A 17,790-nucleotide genomic window follows, 5' to 3' on the forward strand; every position below is an offset into this window, starting at 1 on the left:
TAGTTTGGTTTTGATATCTGTCAATCTTTCTGTTTTATAAATAAGTTCTTTTTTTTTTTTAATTAGATTCCACATGAATGATGATGTTTGTCTCTGATTGACTTCACTTGGTATGATAATCTCTAGGTCCGTTCATTGTGCTGTGAATGGCATTATTTCATTATTAAAATTATTTTTTTATTGGAATATAATTGATTTACATTGTATTAGTTTCAGGTATACAGCAAAATGAATAAGTCGTACACATATCCACTCTTTTTTAGATTCTTCCCCCGTAGAGGTCATTGCAGAGTACTGAGTAGGATTCCCTGTGCTATACAGTAGGTCCTTCTTTGTAATAGTTATCTATTTTTTATATGGTCCCAACCTCCCAGTGTATCCTTCTCACCCACTTTCCCCTTGGTAACCATAATATTGTTTTCTGCACCTGTGACTCTTTGTTTTGTACGTAAGTTCATTTGTACCATTTTTTTTTAAGATTCTGCATGTGCGATATCATACACTTGTCTTTCTTATTTTGCTTAGTATGGCAGTCTCTTAAGTCCATCCATATTTCTGCAAATGGCATTTTTATTCTATTAAAGAGCTGAGTAATAAAAGTCCATTGTCTGTATCTACCACATTCTCTTTATCCATTCCTCTGTCAGTGGACACTTAGGTTGCCTGGCTATTTTAAGTACTGCTGCTATGAACATAGGGGTGCATGTATCCTTCTGTATTACAGTTTTCTCGGGATATATGCCCACCCAGGAGTGGGACTGCTGGGTCATATAGTAGGAACCTCCATCCCGTTCTCTGTGGTGGCAGTACCAGTTTACATTCCCATAAACAGTAGGAGGGTTCCCTTTCCCCCACTTATTGTTTGACGACTTATTCTAATGATGGCCATTCTGACCCTTGTGAAGTGATACCCCACTGTAGTTTAGTTTTGCATTTCTCTGATAATTAGCAGTGTTGAGCACCTTTAAATGTGCTTTTTGGCCATCTGTGTGTCTTCTTTGGAAAAATGTCTGTTTATATCCTCTGCCCACTTTTTGATTGGGTTTTTTTTTTTTGACATACAACTGCATGAGCTGTTTGTATATTTTGGAAGTTATTCACTTGTTGGTTGCCACATTTGCAAATATTTTCTCCCATTCTGTGGGTTGTCTTTTCATTTTGTTTATGGTTTCCTTTGCTGTGTAGAAGTTTTTGAGTTTAATTAGTTAGGTACCATTCATTTATTTTCTTTAGAAGGTGGATTCAAGCAGATCTTGCTGCAATTTATGTCCGTGTCCTATCTTTTCTTCTAAGACTTTTATAGGGTTTGGCCTTATTACATTTAAGTCTTTGACCCATTTCCAGTTTATTTTTGTGAACGGTGTTAGGGAGTGTTCTTACTTCATCCTTTTATGTGTAGCTGTCCAGTTTTTCCAGCGCTGCTTACTGAAGAGACTGTCTCTTCTCGGGTGTATACTCTTGCCTCCTTTTGTGATGGATTAGGTGGCCGTAGATGGGTGAATTCATTTCCAGCTTTCTATCCTGTTCCATTGATCTGCGTTTCTGTGCCGGTACCATACTACTTTGATAACTGTTGCTTTATAGTATAGTCTGAAGTCAGGGAACCTGTTTCTTCCAGCTTTGATTTTCTTTCTCAGGATGGCTTTGGCTATTTGGGGTCTTTCCTGTATCCATATAAATTTAATAACTTTTTCTTCTAGTTCTGTGAAAAATGACATTGCTAATTTAATAGGAATCAAATCAAATATGTAGATTGCCTTGGGTAGTATTCTCATTTTGACAGTACTGATTCTTCCAATCCAAGGACATGGTGTATATCCTGCTATCTCTGTCATCTCTGATTTCTTTCATCAGCATCTTATAGTTTTCAGAGTTGAGGTCTTTTTCCTCCTTAGGTGGACTTATTCCTGGGTTTTTTATTGTTTTTGATGTGATGGTAAATGAGATTCTTTCCTTAATTTCTCTTTTTGGTCTTCGTTGTTAGTGTATGGGAATGAAAAAGATTTCTGTGTGCTGATTTTGTACACTGCAACTTTAGTGAATTCATTGATTAGCTCTAGTAGTTTTCTGGTGGCATCTTTAGGATTTTCTATGTATCATGTATCATATCCTCTGCAAACAGTGACAGTCTTACTTGTTTTCCAGTTTGGATTCCTTTTATTTCTTTTTCTTATCTGATTGTCATGGCTAGGACTTCTGAAACTATGTTGAATAAATGTGACAATGGATTGTGACATAGATTTACAGATACTTAAAATTTCTTACAACCCTGGGATAAATGTCACTTGATCATAGTGTATGATCCTTTTAATGTACAGTTGGGGAGTATTTTTGCATCTTTGTTCATCAGTGATATTGGCCTGTAATTTTCTTTCCTTTTTTTTTTTTTTTTTTGGTGGTATCTTTGTCTGGTTTTGGTATTAGGGTGAAGTTGACCTCATAAAATGACCTTGGGAATATTTCCTCTTCAGTCTTTTGGAAGGAGTTTCAGAAGGATAGGTGTTAACTCTTTTCTCAACATGTGATGTAGTTAGTCTGTGAAGCCATCAGGTCCTGGACTTCTGTTTGTTGGACATTTTCTAATCACCATTTCATTTTCATACTCATGATTGGGCCTAAGGTCTCCTAGACAACCATTTTGCCTTGTTGCATTTCTTTTTCATGGGGATAGTTTTGATCATGGCTGCGTCCTGTGTATGGTGTTACAAACCTCCATCCACAGTTCTTCAGGCACTCTCTCAGATCTATTTGTCACTTCTATTGTATAATCTGATTTGATTTAGGTCATACCTGAATGACCTAGGTTTTCCCTACTTCCTTCAATTTAAGCATGAATTTTGCAATCAGGAGTTCATGATCTGAGCCACAATCAGCTCCCGGTCTTGCTTTTGCTGACTGTATAGAGATTTTCCATCTCTGTCTTTCATTACTTTGAATATATAATGCTACTCCCTTCTGGTCTGCAGAGTTTATATGGAAGAATCAGCTGATAAATTAATGGGGATTTCCTTGTATATTACGTGTTGCCCTTCCTTATTGCTGTTGATATTTTTTCTTTATCTTTTGTCAGTTTGATCAGTGTGTCTCAGTGTGTCCCTCCTTGAGTTCATCTTCTGTGAGCCACTCTGCACATCCTAGATTGAGTGTTTCCTTCCTCACGTCAGGGAAGTTTTCAGCTATAACCTCTTCGGATATTTTCTCAGGCCGTTTCTGTCTTCTCCTTCTAGCACCTCTATGATGTACATGTTGGTGTGTCTAATGTCCCAGAGGTATCTGAGACTGTCCTTGTTTCCTTCCATTGTTTTCTCTTTGGTCTGTTCCTTAACAGTGATTCCTACCATTCTGTTTCCAGCTGTTTATTTTTTATGCCTCATTTATTCTGCCGTTGATTCCTTCTAGTATTTTTCATTCCAGGTATTGTATTGTTGGTATCTCTTTGTTTTTTACATCTTGTAACTCTCTGTTAAATATCTCTTGTAAGTTCTCAATCTGTGCCTCATTCTTCTTCGAAGATCTTGGACCATTTTAACCATCATTACTCTAAATTCTTATTTTTTTCGTAGCTGTCTCTTCATTTAGTTGTTTCTTGTTTTTATCTTGTTCCTTCATCCGAAACATTTCTCTGCACATTTCTCTGCCATCTCATTTTGTCTGTTTATGAACTCCTTTATGCTGGCTGCAGGATCATGGTTCCTCTTCTTGTAGTGCCTTCCCCGAGTGGTCCTGAGGCTTGTGGAAGCCCCCTGGTGGGTGGAGCAGGGTCCTGTCCCTCTGCCGGGCAGGGCTGTGTCGAAGGGTGTGAAGTCTTGGAGGGTATATGGCACACCTGGGGCCACACAGCACGGTCACAGGTAAAAGGAGTGTGCAGGCCTGGGGTTCTGCCTTTATCAGGGTTGAGGGGAGAATGCCTAGGCTTCCACAGGTGCACTCTTAGCTGCTTCCTCCTGGCACTGTTGTGAGGGTTACATGATGTTGTATTTGGAAGTGATTCTGTAAACCTGGGAGCAGCCTGTTCTGAGGGTGTTAACTCATTACTGACTAGAGATGTTTCAGTCTTCTCTTACGTAACCAATTGCTGGCCACAGGTTTCTGCACAAATCCCCCAGTGTGTTAAGGAGACATCATAGGCCCAGCAGAGGATGAGTCAAATAAAGTTCAGGGGCTCTAATCATATGATAAAAGCTGGAGAGAATGATTCCCCTGGGCTCATAGGAGAAAAGGGTATACTATTCAGTTTCTTAATATGCAGACTTGGCCCTTGGGGTGTGGCCTCTGGCTAAGCTTCCTTTGACTATTTCAAGTCTTTGAATCCTCATTTGAATTCTTACACTTCTTCATTTTATTAATTTTACTAAGACTATAATTAGAGCTTCACAGGTAGCACCAGTAGTAAAGAACCCACATGCCAATGCAGGAGATTCGTAAGACATGTAGGTTCGATCCTTGGGTTGGGAAGATTGGGAAGATCCCCCTGGAGGAGAGCATGGCAACCCACTCCAGTATTCTTGCCTGAAGAATCCCATGGACAGAGGAGCCTGGCGGGCTACAGTCCGTAGCACTGCAGAGAGTAGGACACGACCAAAGTCATTTTTAGCATGCATACAATACTATACTATGTAAATTTTACCACATGGACTTTATCTTTGGTTCAGTTTCCTACTTTATTTTTCGGATTCTAATCCAAGAAATTGAGGTGATTGCATATGTGAGATGGTTGTAAATTAAGGTGGTTGAGGAACAAAGTTGAATTCATCTTTATCCTTTTGACTGGTTTTGAAATGTACCTTGTGAACTACAAAACTTTTTTTTTGTAATAGGTAAGTGGAGTAAGGGGTGTTTTGGCAAAAGAAAAAAAGAAAAAGAATGGTTTAGCCACCAGCTTAGCACTCACCATATAATGAAAAACAATTTCTAAGTCTATAAAAAGATATATATAGATATATATATATATTTTTCTACAAAAAGTACCCTTCTGGGAAAAACAGCCCAGCCAGACTGTTAAAAGAATTGACTGGTTGCAGTGGCCCTAGTTCCTGACCTATTCTTTTCCTTTCTCGTCTCAGGTCAGCTCCATTCAGAACCAGATGCAGTCCAAGGGAGGCTACGGGGGTGGCATGGCCGCCAACGTGCAGATGCAGCTGGTGGACACAAAGGCAGGATAGCCCCGGACTTCTCGGTGAGCACCTCAGAGCCCCATGGCCACTGACAAGGAGAGGCTCAGTTCAGACTCCTGTTCAAAAAATAAAAGTCTTATTTAAAAAAAAATGTGAACTTACTAGAAAAGGCAAAAATAGTTTGTTCATAGTCAGTTACAGCATTTGGGTGTTAGTTTCAGATTGTTGTTTTCCTTATGAGAAACTTTAAATGCTTTCAGACATCTTGTTCTGGGGGAGCCTCTGACTGAGGTTCTAGTGACAAGGTATCTCTTATGTGTCCTTTAAACATGAATGAAGTTACTGAGTACTGATATTGTGTGAAATCCCATGTGTGGTGAAGTAATTTTATATTTAACACCATTATGGGTAAATCTTTCATTATAAACTTTTCAAATTTAAAAGACAACTTCTAAACGGAAGCATGAAACTCCTAAAGTATAAAAATAATTTGGTTTTTTCTTTTGGTTTTATAGGTCATTGTGAATTTCTGTGTTTTGTTCCCACTGTTAATTTTTTTTTGGTCATGGTTGCTTTTCTTTCCTTTTCAATTACAAAAAAAAGAAGTGTGATGGCGTCTTGTTCACCCTGTTGTGATTGCTCCAGTGACACGTTCCTGTTCTGCTCTGAAGAAACTTGTCAGAAGAATCCTGCATTTCCTTCAGCTGGCATGCATGCCTTTGGACTCATGGACAGAGTTCTTTGGATTGTGGCTTAATTCTTGATTTTTATGAATATGGATCTGATTTTAGCATGATCTTTTTTTGTGAATGCTAGCACTGTTTTGCATTCTTCCCCCACATTTTTCTTTCCACCTTCAACCCCTCTGCCTTATTGATTTTATTGGTAAGCGTGAAGACCTGCTTTTATTTGTTAATTTGTCATCATTTATGTATATTTTGGAAGGTAAGCGACCCGTAAGCACAATGATCATTTCTATTCATATGAAACTGCAGCAGAGTAGTGTCTGCATGCTTTATGAAGTTGCTTGTGTGGGACCCCACAGGATGCCAGAGGTGGACAGTTCCTGGCTGCCATGGGGGGATGATACTGCTGCTATTAGAGAAAGGTGAGCTGTGGCACCAAGTCACATCAGTTTCACAGAAAAAGGCAACTTGTAGCTTATTTTAGAAGTATAACTTTTATTTAGTTAGAATTATAGTAAAAGAAAAGCTTGCATTCATAAGGCATTCATTCTGTTGTAAATGTTCGATCTATTTATTTGCGAGCAAGGACCTGGGATTGTAAACAAGTGTGGTTATCTATCGAGTGTGTGGTAATCCCCTCATCCAGCCTGACTCTGAGTATCATGTTCTTAGTAGCTCTTCATTTCTGTGTGTGCTCAGTCTGCATTTTTAGTTGTTTATGTTTAATACTGTGGTATCCAGTTGGCTTCCAGTAGCAGTCTGTTGAGCTGCTTAGCCTCTACTTCTAAGCACGGACTCTGGAGTCACTGGCCTCTCCATGTTCACATTTCGGGACAGTGGAAGTTGCCAGGAGCAGTGGTTGATTTGGCTGTGTTGTTGCCTGTGATAACCACCTGCATGGTGATTTAAGGTATTGCCAAGAATCCTTGGGCTTCAAAGCGTTCTTCACAAATTGTGTTTCTATAAATGCTCCTCCTTCCACATAAGGGTGTAGTGCTAAGCCTGGTAGTGGTTTGGTTTCCATTAGAAATTTAAAATCCTATGTCTAGTTTAGACTGGAAGAAAACAGTAAGGAATTAGGTAACTGCATAGAGAGAGATCTAGATCTGTTCTCTTCACCTTAATCACAAGTTCTTATTAAATAGGTAAGTGAATAAATACTGGGTTTATAGAGGCAAAACATGGCAGGATTTCTTCCCCCAGTTCTTTTAAGTTACCCTATACCACAGGCACTAGATTATTCAGTCCTTTAGTTCTGCAGTTTTGATCTTCATAGGTGTCAATCTCAGAGAATCTGTCAACAAAAAACATTTATGCTTAGCAATCAGAGTAGGCATTTTGCAATTTAATAACTTCTAAACTTGAATTCATTTGATGTCATTGTGTTGATACTCCGTTCTGGATTTTGCTTGACCACTGTCGTTCTGCTCGGCAGGCAGGGTCCTGACGGGGACGCTGCAGTGTGCACGCTCTTTAAAGAAGATGGCTTGTTTGGTGGTGTCAGTGATAATGCTAGTCTACTTCTATTGTGACTTTAGTACAGAGTTTATAATTGTGTAACTCCTAGAACAGTACAGGGAGCCCTGGTCCCTTTTCCCTACATCATGATTTGACTTTATTCCTTTTCTCAATCGCTCGCTTTCCTGATTCTCCAAGGACCAAATTCTCCAGTGAGCACTGGAGCGTGTCTCCATGGTAAGCCAAAGGCTGCTCTCTTCAGCCTCTAATTGTTGTGCAGCTGCCTCTGACAGGCACAAGTAGCCACACTGTGTGCAGGAACACATGCCAAGGAAGGTGCCAATAATGACTCAAGAAATAAGAAAATTACCAAGAATTTTAAGATACTAACCTTGGACACAGGTTTTTTAGGGAGTCCACTTTCCCCCGTTGATAAGTGGGTTTTTAAACCTTGGGATGTCATTTGCTCCCGATAACAATGTGTCTCATTTGAAAATTGAAGCTAACTAAATAGAATTGACTGTTAATATTTTGCTGAAACATGTGCTAACAACTGTTAACTAATGACATGCATTCTTAAAAGAGGTGCTTTCCTGTGATGTAGGCGTGAAGTGGTGCCAATGAGCATAGAGTGGAAATGTGAACTATGCTGATTGGGTTCAGCATTTCCGATGCAGCATTATCAGTGGGCCTTTAAAGATACTTTGTGAGTATATATTAGCTTTCACTTTTGTTATTAAATTATAGCAGTTCTATTATAGAAAGCAAGTTTGCCTTGATTTTGTTTAAAATGACTTCTGCTCAGCACCCAGGAGATAAAATTGACATATTTTTATAATATAAGCATACTTTTTTTGTACATTGTGTTCATTCTCGAATAAAGTAAGTTCAGTGTTGGCTTGTAGATAATAAAAAAGTATTTGATTTTGATTCAATAAATGTTTTTCAATCCTGACTTGGTTATTTTCTTTCTAGGAGATATTTAATAAACGCAAGAAATGCTAAAAAGGTGCTGTAAGTGAATTTTGAGTTATGACTACTAAACAAAGGTATCCAACTCAGTTTTTCATGCTGAAGCATTTTTGTCCTCACAGTATATATGTAGGATTTAATAGTAAAGGTAAGAGTTCTATTTCCCAGTCACACTATCATATTAGAGTTACAGAATATTTCCATTGTCACAGAAAGTGAGGGCAGTTTTGTTCCCCAGGGAACATTTTGAAAATGTCTGGAGGTACTTTTTGATGTCAGAAATTGAGGAAGGGGTAACCCTTTGTCGTGAGGGTGGAAGTCAAGTATCAGAAAATCGTTTCTCAAAAAGTTTCAATAATTTTTCCTCATCTCATGGCCAGGAACTCTAAAGGGAAACTGGGTTACAATGAAAGATCTGAAGAAATTCTCGTTGGTATATTAATGAGGCGGTATATTTGGAGTGCATGTTTTCAAAGCATAGGCATAACATGTGCACAAAAAGTAGGACAAATCTATAAAAAGTGTCAGAATGGAATTCGCTAAAATTTTGAAAATGCAAAATTCTTACATGCCTTCTGCTTAAAAAGATGGTTTTAGCAGACTGGTGAAAAAGCAATTTAAATTTTACCTTTGACTATTAATATTTCAGCACCTAAGCTTTGAGGATGTTTCTGAGATGAGGGTTTTGTTGTTGATGCTTTTAACAGGTACAAGTAGCCTGTGGGTTGCTTTTGCCCCTACCCTTCTCTTCTCACTCTCCTCATCTTAATAGGTTTTTAGCTGATCTTTGTACAAAAGAAAAAAAGTCGCAGATCAAAGACTTGGATTTTCTGATCCTGGTATTAAAGGATGGTTTTAGGCTCACTGAAAGGTAAGAGCAAGAGAAGAAAAACTGTATCAATTCTAACCCCAAATTTTCTCCAGAGTCCACTAGAGCTTTCACAGCTCACTAGACCTGTGTTCACCACCTTTAGACCAATGATACACCGAACACCTAGGCAATGGTTTTTACTCCTTTACAGGAGCAGAAAGTAAGATGCTTTTTTAGAAAGATCTTCAGAGCTTGACCTGGTGACCTTTTTCATGAAGTTGAGACTAGATGCCATCTACACACATCCAGCTTTTAAAAATCTGTGTGGCTTTCCAACGTCTTACCTTTACCTGGGCCCACCCACCTCTGACGAAGTGCAAGGACCACTCTGTTGGATGCAGTGTGTTAAGGCACTGTCAGGAAACATTAAAAACAATGTTTTACTTTTCAGAAATAGTGGGAAAAAATCTTGTCAGGGATCTTATAATAAAATACCCTAGATTTGGGTGGCTTAGAAACAAAGTTAGTTCTTACAGTTCTGGAGGCTTCCGAGTTGGAAGATCAGGGTGCCAGGGCAGTGAGGGCCTCTGCCAGGCACAGACGTTTCATATCTTCATGTGGTGGGAAGGGCTTGGGGGCCTCTGGAGTCTCCTGTGTCAGGCACTAATCCCATTCTTGGGAGTTACACCCTTATGACTGAAGCACTCCCAAAGGCCATACCTCAAGAACTGCAAGGTGAGCTCCAGGGCACACTAACATTCAGATCATAGCAAAAACGAATACAAAAACAAGAGGTTAAAAAACTCAAAGTAGGATACATCCAAAGAGGCCCACACCAAGATTTAATCAAAAGTCAAAGACAGAATTGTAAAAGCAGCAAGAAAAGAAATAAGTGCAAAAATCCTCAACAAAATAATAGCAAACAGGATTCACCAGCACATTAAAAGAATGATACATGATGACCAAGTGAGATTTATTCCAGGAAAGCGCAAATAGCTCAACAGAAGAAAAGTCAGTCTCTGTAATACATGTTTGCAGAGCAATGGGGGGAAACCCCATTTGGTCATCTCTGTGACAAACCTTAAGACCCTTTCACAATAAAAACACTCAACACACCAGGACTAGAAGGAAACTAAACAAAATGAAGATCATACATGAAAAGGCCACAAGCATGATGTCATTCATTTCCAATGATGAAAGACTGACGAGGTCAGGAACCAAGAATGTAGATGTCTGCTTTCACTACTTTGAACAAAACACTAGAAGTCCTAGCCGGAACAGACAAAGAAAAGGCAAAGTTATCAGATCTCACTTCACACACAACTGACAAGATACAGAACACACAAAAATTAGTTATGTTTTTGTACACTAAGGAATAAATTTAACCAAGGAGGCAAAGCTAGTGGAGGGGATGGAATTCCAGTTGAGCTATTTCAAATCCTGAAAGATGATGCTGTGAAAGTACTGAACTCAATATGCCAGCAGGGGCCATGGGACTGGAAAAGGTCAGTTTTCATTCCAATCCCAAAGAAAGGCAATGTCAGAGAATGCTCTAACTGCTGCACAGATGCACTCATCTCACACATGCTACTAATGTAATGCTCAAAATTCTCCAAGCCAGGCTTCAACAGTACATGAACTGTGAACTTCCAGATGTTCAAGTTGGATTTAGAAAAGGCAGAGGAACCAGAGATCAAATTGCCAACATCTGCTGAATCACAGAAAAAGCCAACAGTTCCAGAAAAATGTCTATTTCTGCTTTATTGACTATGCCAAAGCCTTTGACTGTGTGGATCACAATGAACTGTGGAAAATTCTGAAAGAGATGTGGGAATACCAGACCACCTGACCTGCCTCCTGAGAATTCTGTATGCAGGTCAGGAAGCAGTAGTTAGAACTGGACATGGAACAACAGACTGGTTCCAAATAGGAAAAGGAGTACGTCAAGGCTGTATATTGTCACCCTGCTTATTTAACTTCTATGTAGAGTCCATCATGCAAAATGCTGGGCTGGATGAAGCACAAGCTGGGATCAAGATTGCCAGGAGAAATATCAATAACCTCAGATATGCAGATGACACCACCCTGATGGCAGAAAACAAAGAACTAAAGAGCCTCTTGATGAAAGTGAAAGAGGACAGTGAAAAAGTTGGCTTAAAGCTCAACATTCAGAAAACTAAGATCATGGCATCTGGTTCCATCACTTCATGGCAAATAGATGGGGAAACAGTGGTAGAACTTATTTTTCTAGGCTCCAAAATCACTGCAGATGGTGAATGCAGCCATGAAACTAAAAGACGCTTACTCCTTGGAAGGAAAGTTATGACCAACCTAGACAGCATATTAAAAAGCAAAGACATTACTTTGCCAACAAAGGTCCGTCTAGTCAAGGCTATGGTTTTTCCAGTAGTCATGTATGGATGTGAGAGTTGGACTATAAAGAAAGCTGAGCACCAAAGAACTGATGCTTTTGAAGTGTGGTGTTGGAGAAGACTCTTGAGGGTCCCTGGGACTGCAAGGAGATCCAACCAGTCCATCCTAAAGGAGATCAGTCCTGAGTGTTCATTGGAAGGACTGATGTTGAAGCAGAAACTCCAATACTTTGGCCACCTGATGTGAAGAGCTGACTCACTGGAAAAGACCCTGATGCTGGGAAAGATTGAAGGTGGGAGGAGAAGGGGACAACAGAGGATGAGATGATTTGGATGGTATCACCGACTCAATGGACTTGAGTTTGGGTAAACTCCAGGAGTTGGTGATAGACAGGCCTGGTATGTGCAGTCCTTGGGGTCGCAAAGAGTTGGACACGACTGAGCTACTGAATTGAAGGAGGCAAAAGACTTGCATGCTGAAAACTACAAACCATTAGTGAGAGACAGTAAATACATGAATAAATTAATACTATTAAGATGCCACTAACACCAGATGACCTACAGATTTAATGTATGCTATAAAAATCCATCCTAATGTTCACATGGAATCTCAAGGGACCTTTGAGAGCGCCAAAATAATCTTCAAAAAGAACAAAGTTGGAGGTATTATACTTCAAAACTTCCTATAAATCTACAGTAATTACCACAATGTAGTACTATCATAAAGAGATACATAGATCACGAGAATAGGAAGCCCAGAAATAAACTTTCCTGTGTCTGGTTCAGTGATTTTCAACAAGGATGCTTAGGCCAGTCTTTTCCACAAACGGTTCAGGGGAGATTGGATATGCACACACAGGATAAAGGTGAACCATGTCAATTTGTTCAGACTACTACAACAAAATACCACAGACTAGATACTGTATATAAACAACAGAGATTTATTTCTTACCGTTCTGGACGCTGGGAAGTCAAAGATCAAGGTGCCAGTGTGGTTCCTTCTGGTGAGGCCGTTCTTCCTGGCTCATAGCAGGTGCCCTCTTGCTGTGTCTTCACATGGTGGAAGAGGCAAGGGATCTCTGGAGCCTCTGAGAGCAGCAATTCCATTCAGGGCAAAGTCCCCATGATGTAAACAATTCTCAAAGGCTGACCTACTAATACCATCACATAGGGCATTAGGGTTTCAACATACCAATTTTGAAGAGAACACAAGGGTAGACTAGTACCATACACGATATACAAAAAGTGGATCAAACACATTAATGTAAGACTTAAAACAATGAAACTTACTTAAAACAAACAATGAAACTCTTAGAAGAAAACATGAAAGAAAAGGTTCATGACAGTGAATTTGCAATGACATTTTTGGATAAGACATCAAATCACAGGCAACAAAAGTAAACAGAAAAACCAGACTACTACAAAAGTACCTTCTGTACATCAAAAAAATACAATCAAGGGAATAAAAAGGTAACTTACAGAATGGGAGAATATTGCCAAGCTTATATCTGACAAAGGGTTATATCTATTATATACAAAGAACCGCTTCCCAACAAACTTGGACATACAGCTGAGAAATGCAAATCACTCAGTCACCCGACATCCTTTTCTCTATTCCTCTTAAGTGCAAACTTGGGATAAACTGAGAGTTTATCTTGTGTTCAACATGTTATGCCAGTAGAAATGGTGCTTTCACAATTGAGATCTTGCTAAAAGGGTTCATGGGAACATGACCGACACAGGAACCAAAGACCCTATGAGAGGCCATGTCAGAAGCTCAAGTTATTCAGCAACTGCCCAGCACCTCAGGATATGCGTTCCTGTAGCAGCAGGAGTCCCTGGCTGTAGAGGCCGTTACACACCAAGGTCTTTGCTAGATGCTACTAGTAAGATGATGCCTGATGCTTTTTCAGAGCATCCTCACCATGCCTAGCACACAGCAGGGACCTAAGGGTGCATGTTTATAGAAAAACCATACATTTGTCTATGGAAAACCATTCAATGTTTTCCATTAAAGTCCATGATACCACACAGGGCCAGAAGCAGATGTTGACACAGAGTCTCATGTGAACAATACCATGTACAAAAAACTCTGATGTGGACGGAGGCCTTTCCTCGTATGCTGACACTAAGGAAGGGACACACCAGTGCAGCCCAGCCAGCTGCCTCAGGAATTCAGTGAGTGGCAAACACAACGTCTTCTAGGATTTAACAGACCTTCTTGACCTGGATTTTACAGTGCAGGCCATTCATTTTGTTCCCTGATGCTGGCACCCTCCTTTCTCTGCTTGGTAGTGGGTGACGCCATCCTGCCTCACAGTCTCTGCTATGGCTCTCACATACAACCGCCAACCAGAGAAGAGCAGGTGTGTCAGTCTAGCTCGGCGCCACCCTTGGTGGTTCTCAGAATGAAGGACTTACCAGGCCTTGTATGAGAGAAAGTCAGCAGCATAGGCTTCCGGTGAAAAAGGTGGTAAAAACACAAAACTATGATTTCTATTTTCTTTCCAATTTTAATTAACATATAGGCTCAATTTTTGTTTTACCTATCAGACTTCAATTAGTTCCAGATTGCCAAAAGCACTTTACATTCCTGGCCTCACAGGGAAGGGAGGGTGGTCTGGCTATGGGGCTACAAGAGGATGGGACACTGGCGGGAGAAGCTGAGGAGACATTTAGTAAACACTGGTCACCTGGCAGGCGTGGGCTTGGCTCATTCTCAAATCCATCCTCGTACAGTTTTACTCTTCCAACGTCACATATAGGTGACGGAACAGATGATCAGAGGATAGAAGACTTCTACCACACTGAGCACCTGGGTCCCCAGCCAATCTCCAGATGACGACGCAACACCTACCCCTTCTGTGACTTCCTGGGGCAGAAAACCATTCTTTAGTTCATCTTGCTTATTACTCTGCCTCTCAAAGGAAGTTCTGAGTTCAAATAGGATTTAAGTATCTAACGTTGGTGTTGATAGAAAAATAGCTGCTTTCAAGTTCATCGGCTCCTCAGCATGATGAAGCCCTAGGGTCTTAGTGAAATGAGTGCTTGACAAGCTGAAGTTAAAACCCAAGGTCAAGTTTCCCTGTGAGTTTTGGCCCTTGGTGCCAATCTCAGGGCTGACCAGCTACTTGATCTCTAGTGCCCTACATTTTATGGATGAGACCCAGGAGGAGAGAGCATTTGGAGTTTGGGTTTATTAGGTGCATACAAACTGCCCTTAACATACTTCTGGTTTCACAGGAGCTGAAATCCTCTGCTACCGTGATGAGTTTTCCTCTCCTTCTCTAGCTGCAGCCACCACAAATATTTCATTTGTTAATCTTTCTTGGGTTAGATTTTTAGGGGGCATTTAAAAAAAACTGTGGTAAAATACACATAAATTTACCATTGTAACCATTTTTCAGTGCATATTTCAATAGTTACACACATTATTATTGTGCAACCAACTTCCAGAACATTTTCATCTTGCAAAACACTGGGTAGCCCCCCATCTCACTCTCCCCAAGCCTTTGGCAATCACTATCCTAGTTTCTGTGTCTGTGTATTTAAATAATCTAGATAGCTCACACAGTATCTTTTTGTTCCTGGCTTATTTAACATTTTACTTTACTTACAACTCATCCGTGTTGCAGCATATTTCAGAATTTCCTTCCTTTTAAAAGTTGAATATTCCACTTACATATATATATACACTACATTTTATTCATCTGCTTATCCATCAGTGGACATTTGGGCTGCTTCCACTTTTTGGCAATTGTGAACAATGCATGAGTATACAAAACCGCCTTTGAGGCTGCTCTCAAGTCTTTTGAATACACAGCCAGAAGTGGGATTTCTGGACGACATGGTGGTATTGTTACTTACTTTTTCAGGAACCTCCATATTCTTTTCTATCAGAGATGTAACCATTTTACATTTTCACTGAGTACAAAGGGTTCCAGTTTCTCCGCATCCTTTTCAGCACTTGTAGTTTTCTAGTTTTTTCTTTTTTTGGGGGGTGGGCATAGCTATTTCAATGGATGTGAGGTATTTAATATATAATTTTTTTCACTTCTTTTTTGATTAGTGATGTTGAACATCTTTTCCTGTGCTTATTGGCCATTTCTCTTTTTTGAAAAATCTCTAAGTCTTTTGCCCACTTTAACATTGTGAGTTGTTTTATTTTGTTGTTGAAGAAGAGATCTTTTATTTAAAAACTTAAAAAAAATTTGAAGTATATTTCTAATATTATACATATTTCAAGTATGAAAATATAAAATACACACTCTGTTCTCATTAGTGCAGAATGGACCCTGAGGCTCTACTGACGATAAAATTGCTGTTACAAACAATTTAGAAATCAAAATTTACAGAATGAATTTCTTGTCCAACAAGACAATGTTTGTTTAGCAATAACCCTCAGAGATCCCTGGGGTGCATCCTGCCTATGCCCCAGACTGCCTGGTGAGTTCTCTTTATAGTTTTCAGACAGCTCCTCTCTCCGCTGCCCTACTGCTATTAATATGCTTCCTTCAAGTTTCCCACTCACATGTTTTAAGTTTTGACTTTACTCTAGGAAACAAGAAAGCTCTGGGTCTCATTGAAAAGTCAAGACTATAATGCATTTTCTACATGCAATCAACTTAATTTTGGAGCATTTTGATTATATTTAGGATACTTGAGGTTGTCTGATAAATGACCCTTTGATTAAGGAGTCTCGGCCAGCCAAGACTGTATTGGGCAAAGAAATTAAATTCTAGGAAAGAAGGTGAGGTGGAAGAGTTGGGGTAAGATCTATTCAGCTACGAAAAAGGAAGAGAGAGAGGGAGAGTGTTGCGACCCCATGGACTGTAGCCTACCAGGCTCCTCCATCCATGGGATTTTCCAGGCAAGAGTACTGGAGTGGGTTGCCATTTCCTTCTCCAGGGGATCTTCCCAACCCAGGGATCGAACCCTGGTCTCCCGCACTGCAGGCAGATGCTTTACCATCTGAGCCGCCAGGGAAGCCACAAGCCATAGGGAGTGATAATACAGCTTACAATTACCGAGAAACTTTTTAGGTGGCTAAGCGATATCAAAGGATTGCACTTGCATTAACTCATTTCATCCACATAGCTTATCAGGTTGTTGTTAACCTGATCTGAGGATGAAAGACTAAGGCACAGGAGAACATTATGCTGAGCAAAATAAGCCAAGCACAGAAAAATACTGCATGATCTCACTAATATGTGCAATCTCGTGTTTACTCAGGGGTGAGGGGTGGAGGGAAATGGCGATGTTGATCAAAATGTGCAGAGATTCAGTTACATGGGATGAGTAAGTTCTGGAGTGGTACTGTATACCATGACCACGGTTACCACTACTGTATTATAAACTTGAAATGTGCTAAAGAGTAAGTTGATATTGAGTGTTCTCACCACACACACACACAAACTGTAACTATGTGAGGTGATGGCTATGTTAATTAGCTTAACTGTAATAGTCATTTTACAATGTATACGTGTATAAAACCATCACATTATATAGTGTACACTGCTATACAATAAATGTTTGTGACCCCTGCCCCCAATTTCATATGTTGACATCCTAATCTCTGAAGGTGATATTAGAAAGTAAGGCCATTAGGTCATTACGGTGGAGCCCTCATGAATGGGGCTAGTGTCCTTTATAAAAGAGGTCCCAGAGAGATCCTTCACTTCTGTTCCGTGAGGAAAGCAAGTTCTCACCAGACTCCAAATCTATCAGCATCTTGATCTTCGACGTCTCAGCCTTCAGAACTGTGACAAAGAAATTTCTTTGTTCATAAGCCATCCAGTCTGTAGTATTTTGTTACACCAGCCCAAATGAACTAAGACACACATCTAAATCATACACAATATTTATCTGCCAAGTATTTAACTCAATAAAGCAGGAGAAGAAAAAAAAATACTTTAAACACTTAAAAATAAATCTTATATGAGAATATGAAACCCTGAAACCAAAAGAGTAAAACAGTGACAGCAATAGCAAATCTAAGTAAATGGAGACATACACTGGGATATGAGAGACTAAATTTTATAAAGACAGTAATTTCCTTCAAGTTGGTATACAATTTCAAGAAAAACCCACTCAAAACTTCAGATGTTTGTGTGTGCGTATGTATGTATATAAGCTGATAAGCTGGTTGTAAAATTCATTTGGAAATGCAGTGATACAATAGCAGCTAACATAAACTTGAAAAAGAACAGTGTCAGAAAACTTTCTCTACCAGATATTAGTATGTATTATATTACGAGTAATTAAGACAATGAGATACAGGGGATGGAAGAACAAACAGCTGATAAAAGAGAACACACCCCAGATAAACTCATATACATATGGATAGCTGATGTCATTCAAGTGCCAAGAACTTATCT

The 17,790-nt window shown here is 39.7% G+C and overlaps 1 protein-coding gene across 6 annotated transcripts in view; it reads left to right on the forward strand.

Annotated features, from left to right (window-relative positions):
- CDC42SE2 (CDC42 small effector 2) overlaps positions 1–8,213 on the forward strand; it is a 108,278-nt gene extending 100,065 nt beyond the window's left edge. For 5 of the 6 annotated variants that reach the window (XM_043465980.1, XM_043465983.1, XM_043465985.1 and 2 more), the window contains 2 exons: positions 5,064–5,176; positions 5,718–8,213. In XM_043465980.1, the coding sequence (XP_043321915.1) occupies positions 5,064–5,162 (99 nt within the window). In that variant the 3' untranslated portion in view covers positions 5,163–5,176; positions 5,718–8,213. Of the gene's footprint in view, positions 1–5,063; positions 5,177–5,629 lie in introns of all 6 variants that reach the window. The other variant, XM_043465981.1, reaches the window with a different exon arrangement.
- The last annotated feature ends 9,577 nt before the right edge of the window (positions 8,214–17,790 follow it).

Source organism: Cervus canadensis, chromosome 4 (genome assembly GCF_019320065.1).
Source record: "Cervus canadensis isolate Bull #8, Minnesota chromosome 4, ASM1932006v1, whole genome shotgun sequence".
Classification (NCBI taxonomy): domain Eukaryota; kingdom Metazoa; phylum Chordata; class Mammalia; order Artiodactyla; family Cervidae; genus Cervus; species Cervus canadensis.